The sequence below is a fragment of the Poromitra crassiceps genome (genome assembly GCF_964638095.1).
Source record: "Poromitra crassiceps genome assembly, chromosome: 1".
Taxonomy (NCBI): domain Eukaryota; kingdom Metazoa; phylum Chordata; class Actinopteri; order Beryciformes; family Melamphaidae; genus Poromitra; species Poromitra crassiceps.
The window spans coordinates 43,505,976-43,519,615 of NC_139623.1; the positions used below are offsets into that span (position 1 = coordinate 43,505,976).

The 13,640-nt window shown below is 43.3% G+C and overlaps 1 protein-coding gene and 1 long non-coding RNA gene across 2 annotated transcripts; one reads left to right on the forward strand and one right to left on the reverse strand.

Annotated features, from left to right (window-relative positions):
• Positions 1-1,810: 1,810 nt before the first annotated feature.
• LOC310786490 lies at positions 1,811-4,221 on the reverse strand. The gene is made up of 3 exons (XR_014553223.1): positions 3,925-4,221; positions 3,043-3,355; positions 1,811-1,929 (listed from the first exon to the last, which is right to left on the reverse strand). It is a non-coding gene; the product is annotated as an uncharacterized lncRNA (long non-coding RNA).
• A 290-nt stretch (positions 4,222-4,511) lies between these two features.
• On the forward strand, positions 4,512-13,399 carry cUnh11orf54 (chromosome Un C11orf54 homolog). Its single transcript, XM_083641250.1, has 9 exons — positions 4,512-4,607; positions 4,737-4,861; positions 4,949-5,047; positions 8,329-8,402; positions 8,646-8,747; positions 9,170-9,346; positions 10,093-10,242; positions 10,335-10,451; positions 11,263-13,399. Exons 2-9 carry the CDS (start codon positions 4,795-4,797, stop codon positions 11,434-11,436), a joined length of 960 nt encoding a protein of 319 aa, XP_083497376.1. The 5' UTR covers positions 4,512-4,607; positions 4,737-4,794; the 3' UTR covers positions 11,437-13,399.
• Positions 13,400-13,640: the final 241 nt, after the last annotated feature.

Here is a 13,640-nt window from a genome sequence, read left to right on the forward strand (position 1 = left end):
AGTTTGGCGTTGCAATATTTACACATCCAAGTCTTTCATAAAAAGTAAGTAGGCTAGTAGCCTACATTATTACCTCGCAGGCTCGCAAGCATTTTGGACTTCCGTGGGCACCACTCTCTTTTTAAATATCTCTCTTTAAATCAATGTTTCTCATCTCCTCCCGATCAGAAATGTGAGCTTTTCTTTTCGCATGCCAGAGATGATGGATTATATGATTATTATATCTCCTCTTCTAGTGCTTTCTAGCACACATCAGTTGACCACAAACATACAACATACGTCGCAAACTGCAGTAAAAACCCTGATTGAGACGTACATTCTGAATGCACTGTATACATGATCAAAGAATCCTCCTAAAACCCGAATAATACTGGAATAACCCACGCCTTAATCGGATAATGCTAAATTCGGAAAAAGGCCAAATTCGGAAAATGCAACTGGAATATGCTGTTTATATGACCCTTATCAAATTCAGAATATTGTCATTTTCCGAATAATAGTGGAATATTGTGTGCATGTAAACGTAGTCAGTGTGGCGCTCTCTGTAAGCTCTGCAAATTGGAAGTGGCAGAACTGCTATGCACAAACACTTGAAGAAACATCCGGAGCGCTTTGTCAAGATGGCAGCAAGACACCATTTTAAGTCCTGTTTACTTTTTGTCCAAGCACGATATATTAGGATTATCAGCATGCAGAACGTGTCTGTTAGTAGTAGTATGTAAATAGTTTCAATTACTTTCCTTGCCCCACACTGATGCAAAAATACATTTGCCAGTGATTATCTTAACTGCATTACTCGTGAAGTAAATCCATGTCATCATTTTAAGTTTTAAGTCAAGTAACATATTCCAGTTTAGGGAAAGGGTTCATACATACAGTGATAATTAAATTAATCTATGTGTCAGCAATCCTTTTGAATTTGAGGGCCATTATTTTTCTGAGGCATCTGACAAATTGCGTCTAATAACAGTGACATGGAAATTAGACTTGTTTTAAAATGTCACTATTAGGACTGCAACTAACGATTATTTTCACTATCGATTAATCTGTTGATTACTTTCTTGACTAATGAATTAGTCGTTTGGTCTATATAAAATGTCACAAAATGGTGAAAAATTTCCATCACGTTTCCCCCAATGCCCAACATGACATCCACAAATGTCTTCTTTTGTCCTGACCAACAGTCCACAACACAAAGATAATCAGTTTACTGTCATAGAAGATGAAAGAAACCAGAAAATATTCACATTTAAGAAGCTGGACGAGATCATTTTTGTTTTGTTTTTTCTTAAAAATTAGTCTCAACAGTTAATCGGTTAGATTAAAAAAGAGTTGGCCGTAAATTTTCCATCGATCGACTAATGGAATAATTGTTGCACTCTAGTCACTATTATCATTATTCTAATGTGCTTTATGTCTCTTTTTTCAGGGTGAGGTAAAGCATTGTGGAGGACGTTTTTGACAAAAGATAGATAAGATGGCTGCTGAGCTTTCTGACATCTTATGATCATCAAGGACACGAGACCCTTTTTACTTCAATTCAACAAGCTCTTGCTTTAATTTTATTTTGGAGCGTCATTTTATGTCAGACTGTTTTTAAGAGAAGATTTCATAAAATATTTAAATATTAATGAGAGAAGTAGGTACTACAGCTTACCACCACTCTGTCCTCCTCATCGTCTGATCTTTCATCCTCTCTGTAAGAGCACAGATATGCTTAATTTAAAAGTAAAAAAATTATGATGCAGAATTGCAGACAAATTCAAAGTAAAAGTAACATTATGCCTCAAAATAAACTTACTCTGACAATGGAGACATTGTCTCCTTATCTGTGTCAATCATTGGTAAAGATGGCTCCAGAGCAGCTCCTGTTGTTTTGTTTGTCCACAGCGATTCGACACATTTAAAGAAGGATCCCATTGCAGAAATCTGTTAACGATAAAGCCGTTACTAGTAAATCATATTAGAAAGTATATGGTAGAAATATGTTGAACTAGCCTAGATGCTTAACAGTAGGGCTGGGCACTATATTGATATTATATCAATATTGTGATATGAGACTAGATATCGTCTTAGATTTTGGATATTGTAACATCATGATATGGCATACATGTTGTCTTTTCCTGGTTTCCAAGGCTGTATTACAGTAAAGTGATGTAATTTTCTGAACTTCCCAGACTTTTCTCGCTGTTCTATTATTTGTCTTTACCCACTTAGTTATTATATATCCACATTACTGATGATTATGTATCAAAAATCTCTGTGTGAATATTTTGTGAAAGCACCTATAGACCTTATTCGATTGACGTAACTCACGTACGGGCAGGCCCACCGCCGCCATATTGTTGACATTCTGCAGCGCGCAGTTTAAAAGTGACTGACAGCTGTCATAGCTTAGGACGCTAGCCAACGTTACTTACTAGCCTATTTAATGCCGTTTTTACTGCGTCAAAAGCTATTTCACAACAGCGATAGTGTGCTGTGTAATAATACACGGCTGTAGTAATAGCAGCAATAAAAGCCCAGGTGTTAGCTACTAGCTACTGTCCACAAACGTGAAGGGAAAGAGACTAGAGGCTAACGTTAGTAGCAAACATTGGGCTCATGCAAGCAAGCGTCAGATCATATCAAACAAACATTTAACGTTAAGGTTATTTACCTTTGCTGTCACGACAATGTTTGATGATGATGTCGTTGGTGACACAAAAGTACAAATGTCAGACCAATTGCCACAGATGAAATAGTTATAGGACTCAAGGGATTTGACCGACCAAACTTATTTTTTCATCACTTCTCTTTGAGGAAGCCATAACAGTTGCTATATGCTCGGCCAGACTACGTTATGGCTGCGGTTTGTCAATATGGCGCCGTCCGGGGTTATCGAATAAGGTCTATAGTCAGGGAAGGAAACCCTTTCCATTTTATTTTGATCAGAGTCTGGTTTTATTTGCCATTCAGCCTAAAAATACCAAGATATGATTTTTGGTCCATATCGCCCAGCCCTATTGACCATTTTAATGAAGTAGTGGAGAGTGACCCTACATGAAGAGCTGCATTCTCCTGGGCAGTTAACTGCCTGCCTCTGCGCTTCCTCTCCCAGCTAGACCGGCGTTTTCCATCCCTGATACTTTGGAGGAAAGGGAAAGAGTACTTTGGGAGTCTGAGTTTCTGTCCTCTGTCCCTTTTCCTTCTCTCGGACTTGGACGATTGTGTTGCAGAGGATCCGCTGCCATCTTCACTTTCTTCTCCTGTGGGGGATGTGGGGCCTGACCTCAAGCCGGAGTGACACCTCTTGGCTGACCTCACTGCCTCAGGCACTGGGTTTTGAGTTATGAACAGGCTGTCCCCGGAATCGCTGCAGAGAGACAATTATACATTTAGAAAATTTAACTAGACTTTAGTATAGGAATAGCTGCATCATTCACGACATTCAGGGGTGTAATGGTATTAAGAGGTGGGTAATCTACCCACCATGTGTTCACCCCGTTTTGATTTGTATAGTTGAGCTGAAAATAGATGAGTAAACTGCCTCATTTCAAAGAGGTTAGTAAACTGAGTTTACCCCCCCCCCCCCCCCGGTGACATGGGGTCCACCCGCTATGCCGACCACCCGCAATGCCGACCTTAGGTTTAGGCGTGGGGGTGGGAGAGGTTAGGTTTTGGGTTAGGGTCTGGGGGAGGTTAGGTTTAGGCATGGGGGGAGGTTAGGTTTGGCGTGGGGGCTGGGAGAGGTTAGGTTTGTGGGTTAGGGTCTGGGGGAGGTTAGGTTTAGGCATGGGGGGAGGTTAGGTTTGGCGTGGGGGCTGGGAGAGGTTAGCTCCACCGACACGCTGCCTCGCTCAGCTGGTTCTGCTTGTGGGCTATCGGCACTGCGGCCTGTCGGCACATAGACGCGGCACCCGGTGACATTAATGGCATGCTTACCTGTCCGCTTCATTGGGGTCACCTGACTCCTTGTCCTGCCCTTCTCTCAGCGAAGAGATTATTTTCGCCACTAAATCCGGAGGGGAAATGGCGATGTGGCGTGACTTCAATGTGGCTTCAGAAATATTATCGGAATCATCAGTCCAAAGTAAGGAATTAGGAATTTCTGTCATCATCTAGCAAACGAGAACTGCTAGCGTGTGTTGATTAATTCCTATATGCCGCTTCTGCGAAAACCCTCTGCAAATGTCTCCATTCGCCTCCTTGAAAATTGAACTAAAGACGCAAACTAAAACTCTGAACTAAATATCTTAACAAATATAGGTGTATAATTTGTATAAAAGGACTCGTGTTGCGCCAAAACAACTAAATGCGATAAGTCCACACCGGTCCACACATGTGCAACACAACCAGGAAGTGTTTATACCGCACATGCGCGACCATTATGCTCATCTGACCAATCAGCGCTCTGCTACCAAGGAAGAGGAACAAAAGACTCGAGATGAAGCGAGAGGTTTAATTCCTGTTTATTTAAACAGCAACTAAACTTTTGCTAGGCCGATTCCAGACAACCCCCTTGTTAGAATCTCCTTTTTCTGGGGGGAGGCTTGGTTTCCCCAAACAGCCTACTATATAAATACTACGTGACTTTCAGGAGGGCAGAAAAAACAGGGTCCATGATGGTACGGACCGCCTCCAGAAACTGTGTTTCCATGGGCTGAGACGGGAACTATCTTGATAGTAAAGTCCATTATTTGTCTTTGTATATTATATCAACTCAGTGAGTTTCCCTTTTCTTTATATGTGGACAGACAGTGGACACATACGTTCCAGATCCTGACCTGGTACATCTACGCTTTGAACCACAGCATGGCAGAAATCAGCAAAACCGAAAAAGTCAAGTTGCATGTCCCAACGTTAGAGGAGCTGTGCAGGGGTAAGGACTTGTGTTATTGTGATACAGCTACTCACCTGAATATGACATCGTGCAGAGAGTAGGCTAATAAACATGTTATTGCTGCAGTGTTACAAGCAGGACTGAAGGACAATTTTGCTGAGGCTCAGGTCAGTGTTGTCGACTGTCCAGATCTCACCGAACAGCCGTTCCAGTTTCCAGTCAAAGGTAAAGTGTCGTCCCGATTTACAACGTTGCTATAGCCTCAACATGAGACTAGAGTTATTCTGATATCTGGACTCTCAAAATATGTCTCAGACAGATACCCCCATATTTCACTGACTGGCGTGTCTTTCAGAGGCTGTATTTGTTTTCTTTAATATTGCATAATTTTCAATTCTAATGGATTTGTCATACCATGTCTCTCAAAAACAATTGAAAACGGCTCGGCTTCCCGGGAAACAGCGCCCTCCCTGCTGTGGCTATTGGTGGAAACCCTGAATACACATCTGTATTTGTTTTTATGCCTCCGCCGCAAGCCCACAGGAATAGCGCTGGGCTGTGAAGCCATTTGAACATGGTGGCGAAGCTCTGTATTGCAAGTCACGTGACGCCATGCAGCCCAGAAAGGACAATTCCCATCCACTTGCATGGGGACTCCGGCAGCTGTTAAACCCAGGGGAATTTTTTCCGGGTGCCACTCAAAGTATAAAACGACTCTTTTAATGATCAAATAATTTTTTATGGGGCTTTTTTTTCCCGAAGCCACTAAGAGCCGTATACGGGTGTATTTTCTTCATCTACATCTACATCCATGGGTGGGAGGGGTGGGAGACGTCATGGAATACGTCATGGCACACATGCGCACTTCGCCTTGGGCCGCATGGTCAGGAAGTAAAACCAGGAAGAAAACCCCCCAATGATGGCTTCATGCGCCAGTGAGCAGCCTCCGTCCGAATGCATGGGTGGGTGTGGCTCGTCCCCTATCCAGTTCTTTTAATATAACCATGCTCCGCCGGCGATAGCCAGGCTGGAGGCATTATGGATCCGGGTTGTCCGTCCGTCCGTCTGTCCGATGTTCGTTAACGCGATATCTGAGGAATTTAAAGGAGAATTTCGTTTTTTTTTAACCTGGACCCCTCTCCTCACATTAATTATTATCTAACGACTCACCCAGTCTTCTCCGCAGCGTTTTTGTCCGTCTTAGGCGTTGTTTTGAGATCAATAGTGTGCAAGCCAGTCCTAGAATGGAGCTCCGTGGGGGCCACGTGGCAGCGTGCTTTTCATCCGTGTAAATAGACAGTTTTATTCCCGTTTTCGACCCATATCGTCATAACCTGCTCCCTAAAGAACCATCAGACTGCTATTTTCCCCCGGGCTCTTTTCAGCGGTAGTTACAGGCATCCCATTTCCTCCTGTCGGGTCAGTGAGATTTACTCTCATCAAGTCAGTCCACAGGCCAGCGGCAGGAAAGTCTCGCGGGACTCGACGAGAGTTGGTCTCACTGAACTACACACTACACACAGAATTACACACAGAAACGGACAACAACTGTGGCTTTAAGGCAATTACTGTTTTTGTTATGATTGCTACATGTATGGAAAAGTATAGCATTGATATGAAGGGGGGTGTCAGTGAAATATGGGGGTATCTGTCTGAGACTATGATTGAACGTTCAGATATCAGAATTGCTCCTAGTGGCTACCATACTGCAAAAGTACATTTCACTTAAGCTCCACAATATGTTTAGAAGTGTGTTTAAACATATTGGGCCCTATCGTTGCAATCGGCGTAGAAACTGCGTTTAAGGCCTAGCGCTAGGCCGCCTAGCGCAGTAAGTGGGTGTGGACCAGCGCACTCGCTATCTTGGTATCGGCGCTACACTCAGCCTCAACCATTATAACCACGCCTTTTAAGCGTAAATTATGCATAGTCCGCTCATTGGAGAATTGCAGTAAAGAGTCACATGCTTGCCTTTTAAGCTCCAATTCCTGGACAAATCCGGTAAAACCAGACAAAGCCAAGCGCTCTGCCCCCCCCCCCCCCCTCCCTTCATCCAGTCTGTCTGTCTCCATATATAGGCTATTATTCCATATTATTATGCTTCTCAAACCAATCTAACTGCAGTTTAAATACTGCAAGCATGTAAATACCCTACACTATAGCAAGATCAAAGTGAAAAGAATGTTCTAAATGCATCAGCTCGAAAAATATAGCCTATTAGATTGGTGAAAGTTTGTCCAGAAAGATATCATTTTCTCTCGCCTGCTGCAGGAAGGATGATGCACATAAATATACCCTACATTATGTAAAGTCATTGCATAAATGTGTTTTTATTGTAAAACTAAATGTGAAGTAGGGCAAAGTTATTGGAGCGGACATCACAGTATAGCAGATGACAGTAGAAGCGCCTTCCGCTGTCACTTATCTAAATCACGTTAAATCGACAAGGGGTATATATAGGCCCAGGAGGACATATATGTTTCACATAGGGTGGTGTTTTCATTTCGATGTTTTATTTGGTCCAATATTGAAATGTTCTACAATTGCAGGTTGTGTTACCATTACACATTATTTTGGGAGCATGTAACCATATATTTCAGCTCATTTGGTTGCTATTTAGTAGCGAAATGGAGTACCACAATGCATGCTGGGACGCCAGGCAGTGAACTTACAACTTATTTTTCCTATGGGAAGTGTGTTGTGTCTGTCTGAGCGAGGGAGTCAGAGAGAGAGAGTCGTATTGTGCCTGTCAGACTGAGGAGAGAGGGAGAGAGTGACACAGAGAAGGGTGACAGAGGGGAGCCAGAGGGGAGCGCTCCACGCAACCAGCGCACTGAATAGGCCTGGTTTTCAAAAGCGCGAAGCGCTAAATTTACGCCAGGTGGGAAGATATCATTACGCCGATATTTAACGCCGAAACGCCCATTCTCGCCCATTCAGGGAGTGCGCCACGCCCATTCGGCCTAAAGCGCATTTGGCAGCGTAAAGCCATGTTGATATCTTCCCGAGGCAGGCGCAAGGCACGTTTTTTAGCGCCGAAGGCCCGTTTTAGCGCCGAAGGCCTGTGGGAGAATAGGGGCCATAGAACGTGCCTCAAAATGGACTCATACAGTACACTAACATGTAGATGACATTCATTCAAATGCATTTGGATTGACTTGCAGATTTACTGTTGTAACTTGATTTACTGTTGTAATAACATAAGTCTCAGTTCAATGCATTTTTGCAGTATGTTGATCTGCACTGAATATTAAAAGCAACATTGGAGCCTATTCTTTTGTCATTATACTATTCGCCTTATGTTCCAACACAGGGGTCAGCCAGTTACTTCCTATTGTGTTGACACTTCCTGTGACAGTACAGTACTAGTGAGCAGGTAAAACAGACGGTGTTTTGAACAGGAAGTCATAACACAACTGGGTCAAGTGGGCGGGGCTACATAAGGTGAATACTTGTCATGTTTTCTCAATCACCGATATTGCCTTCTCTCCACATACTGCATGCAGGCTTGTGTGGCAAGCCTCGCATTACTGATGTTGGCGGCGTGCCTTACTTGGTCCCCATGGTTCAAAAGGACAAGGTAGTTTGTTTTACCACACAGTGCGATGTGGAAATAATGCATGGAGGTAATAGACCCTTTACACAGGGGCCATTTTGTGTCTAAAAGGCAGGGTTTCCAAATTCCAATCATGGAATTTGGAAACCCTCATTAGTGTTTTGCTTGCACCTGTGTTTATTCTGCCTTTTCGACACAAAATGGCCCCCGTGAGAAGGGTCTATTCTGAAATGACTCATACTGAACGGGACTGTTCCCCCGTCCCAGGAGTACGACATGAATACCGTGTCAAAGGAGGTGGAGCTGCCAGGAGCTTTCATCCTCGGGGCAGCAGCCGCGCCCTCCAGGATTGTCGGCATGAATGCGGAGGTTTGTCTCCTTGTCCTTTTCCATCAAAAGTTCTGATTTCAAGCAGTCAAACCTACAAGTGACGTTTTTGCAGTAGGGTGGCCTTCGTGGTAAAGAATAACTCTGGCCATTTTCAACATGAACCCTCTTCTCCCATTCTTTTCCATCACACCAACTGATTCTGACCAAAACGTAATCAATCGCCTCACTATAGAGCTACTTAACTTGCATCTTGCGTGCCACTGGACGCACAGTCCTCATGGGCTAATCGACATTCCAGAACTTGACCTCAAAGGCACCCAAAGCATGGATTTAGATGAGAATCAATTGGTATGATGGAAAATGATGGAGAAATAGGCTAGAGTCATACTTTACAAAGACCGGGCGGGGGAGATGTTTTGTAACACAGTAGTTAATACAATGAATATTGTGGTCCACCACAGCTGATGCCTCTGGTTCTGACGGAAACGGAGGGAAGGCCCGCGGTGAACAGCAGCTACTTCTCCTCCATCAATCCAGCTGATGGCCAGTGTCTGCAGGAGAGATTCAGCGATAAGTTCTCTGGCTGCAACTTTGGACTGCTGGGCAACCTGTATGCATGTGAGGGCAAGCCTGGCAAGGTGAATTCATTAACATCTAGAAAATCAGAACTTTTTCTTAAAGCGGTGCAGACACCGTGACGATGTGTGTTTGTGGGGCGATGTGCGTAGGCGAGATGTGTGCACCGAGAATTTGCGAGATTCTCTGAGCCTGATCTGACTGCACAGAGGCACACAGGCAGGCATAGAGATAGAGACAGCCTGCGTCGCGAGGACGAAAGCGTTTCAAGCATGCACGCACACACAGATTCACACGAGCGCACCGTTTAAGAAACTTCTGGAACGCTATGGAGAGAGTGGCTCCAAACCGGTTTTTACAAGGAAGTGAGAGTGGAGACAGAAGGCACAGACACATGCAGAGACCTGTGTATGGACGGACGGACACGTGCACGGACGGACAACACGTGCACGGATGGAGGGGCGCACCCGCGGGTCCGACATGCACAAAACTGCACCGATTACTTCCGGGAGTGATTTTTTTGTATCTGAGAATGTAGTATGTTGTGTGTTTAGCAGCTTCTCTCATAAATGCATTGTCATCATCACCCCCCTCCCCTTTTTTCTTCTTTTTAGCAAATAATGAACATCTCTGGTTGTATTTTAATGTAAATAACTTAATTTGCAGGATTGTACATTAATAATCAAGTTGTTGTGGATGAAGTCAGGCCTCCTCTCTCACATCTAATAAACATGAACAAAATGACTCCGTACCGGTCGAGTAGTCAACGCTGAAAGCCCCATTTCTCCCCCTCCTGCCTCCCTGACAGGTCATAGAGGTGCGGGCCAAGAGGAGAACAGGAGAGGACAGTCTCGTTGGGTCTTTGAGGAAAACTCTGGAGGGGCACTACCCGGATAAAAGCCTGGCTCTGGGAGGCACCTTCATCATCCAAAAGGGGAAAGCTAAAATCCATATCATGGTAAATAAAAAAATAGATACTGATAATGCACAATGGGATGCATGTTAGATTGTGACTGTCAGGGTTCATGCATTGTATTTGCGCATCCACAGCCAAGAGAGTTCTCAGTCTGCCCCCTCGACACCAACGACGACGTCAACGACTGGCTCCAACACTTCGAAGTCAGCGCCCCACTCATCTGCCAGTCTGTGCTGGTATCCAGAGACCCTGTGAGTAAAGATCACACGCTGTCTGTCAGGGGTGGAAAGAGTAGTAGAATGTCCTACTCAAGTAGAATATTGTTGCTTTGCTGATATTTTACTTAAGTAGCGGTAAAAGTACTAGTGTCAAAATCTACATAAGTAAAAGTAAAATTTACTCGGAGTGAAAGTCACTGTATTTTTCTTTGTTGTTAAGAGTGTTGTTAGATGTGATTTTCTGTGAGTACAGAGTTCAGATACACTTCTTTTAATTGGAAAATTTGGGAATTACAAAATAAAGTGCACAACTTATTATTCTTCGGGCGGCGGGCGGCGCAATTCGTCAATTTATGATGTTTCACTTTCTGATGCTTCTGGAGAAGCTACAAAATCTGTACTCTGTAATGGATGTGATTTAAAATGTAGTAAATTGCGATACACCAGTAAAAATAAATAAAAATACTTAAAATATCCTACTCAAAATACTCAAGGTATAAGTGCACAAAAAAGTTACTCAATTACAGTAACTTGAGTAAATGTATTAGAGATAACTCCGCCCTTCCACTCTGTATATAGTCGTCTCGGTAAGGTAAATGAGGTAAGTGGAGTTTCTGCCATAGTTGGCTGACGGGTGTAGGGGGGTTCCAACTGAATGAGTGACAGGTCGTAGCACCAATGCGAGCGGTTCGAAAAATGGGCTGGCTGAGCGAAAGTGTCCCAGAACCAGAGAGAGCTCTGCAGCATGCAGTAACGTAGTGTATCAGCGTAAGAACTCTCATGGGTCTGGCGTTGAGACTAGCTGACTTCTACTCATCTGTCCACTTGCTTACTGTATTTCCAGGGCTTGGACCTGCGTGTGGAGCACACCCACTGCTTCAGCCATCACGGAGAAGGTGGCCACTATTACATTGACACCACTCCTGACAGTGTGGACTACCTGGGCTACTTCATGCTTGCCGAGTTTGTCTACCGCATCGACAGACCCAAGGAGACACACGTGATTGGACGAGACTGAAAAATAAAACAGAATCTCGTTAGCAGCATTTCTTGATTATCTGAATCGACAAGGAATTATGCTGCATTCGTTTAGAGCTGACCAGTGGCAAGTGGCAAACGCGTCATCTCCGACCTACGTGCGTTCAAGCTTCAGGCTTCAAGTCGCAAAACCATGGATGCTAATAGCCGTTAGCTGTCTAAGCTAACAGCTAATAACAACATTAACATTTAGTTGTATGGGTTTAACCAATTATTGTATTGGTCTGAAGGCTTGCTATAGACTATAGAGAACCGCAGGAATGAGTCCGGAAGAATACTTCTGGGTTCGTCAGGGGAAAAGTGAATGGAGTTTTAGAATGGGGATTTCACGTAAATGCATAAAATAAGGTCTGTGGTTAAAAGATTATGGGAACGCGAATTTGGGTTCAGCAGGATAATCTTCTAATGCGTTTTTTTTAAATGCAATTTTTAGAAAACGCTTCAAAGGGCATGAAAGTGATTAACGTTTGTGAAGACTGACTAACCAAAATGGAGGCGATTTCTAGTTAAGCCTATAAAAATATGTCATCCCTGCGGTACTCTATTGTTGAAAAGAAAAAGTGTCAAAAATATGTTTTAAATTCTTACAATCATGGGCGCCATGTTGAGATGATGTCAAATGACGCACTGGGAGCAACTGGGGGTTGAGAAATCATAGACACGTTTGCCAGTAGGAACTCCCAGTTAACGTGGTGTTTTATTTGATTTTTGCAATTAGCAACTGGCAATTTGCCACTTCCCACTTATAAACAAATGCGGCATCTAACACACATTATAAAACGGCTCTCTCAAATCAAGCAATCTGATTGGTTCACAGCCATTGTATAAATCCAATAACCCACTCCAATAACCCATGGCCATGGGTTATTGAGTTGCCATGGCAACTCTTACTAAAAGGCTTTGGTTACCTCAAATGACAGTGTAGAAAAAACAAATGGTGGAGACAGCTGTCAGATCCTTGTGAATCGATCTTCGCTTATAACTTTACTAATACTTCGCAGAAAATTATGTTTTGTACAAGAATAGACGCGGGCTAATGTCTTACCCCCTCTCTTGCGCGCCCTCACTCTTAACCCCGCATTTCTAAATAAGACGTAACGTTAGTTGGTGTCGGCATACGGCTCTGGTGTCGGGCTTTGCAAAAAGCTCTCAGCTTCTCAGCAAGCGCCAGGATTGGCCAATGTCAACTTCAGTCTCCAGAACGATCCAATCAAATCACCCGCATGTCTATCTTCTTGCTAGAGGTCCCGCCTTACAGTAGTGTTTCAACTGACTCTATCAGAATACCATGCCAGTCGGACTTATAGTATTATTATTATATTTATATTATCATACTTGGAAACCGTTTTATAACAGCAATATAGCACTCGAGCAGCGTGTGTTGTGGCATATATCCCGCTGCTCAGCAGTTATCCCACTCGGCCTGCAGCCTCGTGGGATAACAACTGATCAGCGGGATATATTTGCCACAACACACTGGCTCTCATGCTATATTGCTTAAGTATATGATCTATATTAGGTTCAATATCTGGAATATCTACTCCTCGTCCACGGCAGACATTACTGTCTTTCAGAGACTCCAGCGGGCGCATTTTTAAAGCTAGAGCGAAGATACTTTTATACACTCATGTGAAACTAGAAGACCTAATGAATCCGTTGGGCCATGTCATGTCATGATTGTTGGGAAGGGCGCTCAATAATGCTCCAAAACTAGGCTCAATTCTGGCAATTCTGGTGAGGGAAAAACTGGCATGGCCATTTTCAAATGGATCCCTCAAGATATCTGAATGAGAATGGGTTCTTCATAGATACTAATATTGGATATTTTAATGATATATTGACTGCCAAACTGGAAATATCCCCGATTTTCATTTCATTTCATTTCATTTCATATTTTACAACTGCCAAAATGCTTCACAGTTTGCATAATTTGTACTAGTCTTTGCACCTAAATCATGTTTCTTGATGTAAAATTACTACATTTCATTAAAAAAAAAACTGTTGAATTTCTCTGAAGTGTTTTGTGATTGTCTTGCTGTTCTTGGTTCATGGAGAGTGAAGTAGTCACTTCAGTAGCATCCGGTTTTCCATATAGACACCTGCTACGATAGAAAGCTCTTTGTGCCAAAGAGTTGTTTCTGGGGACAGAGAAATACCATGGAGGTACACTGGTTAGTACAATAG

Coding starts and splice junctions, on each gene's coding strand:
- cUnh11orf54 (XM_083641250.1), top strand. CDS start 4,795: ATGGCAGAAATCAGCAAAACCGAAAAAGTCAAGTTGCATGTCCCAACG. Junction 8,748..9,169: donor TTGTCGGCATGAATGCGGAG/GTTTGTCTCCTT, acceptor GGTCCACCACAG/CTGATGCCTCTGGTTCTGAC. Junction 10,243..10,334: donor AAGCTAAAATCCATATCATG/GTAAATAAAAAA, acceptor GCGCATCCACAG/CCAAGAGAGTTCTCAGTCTG.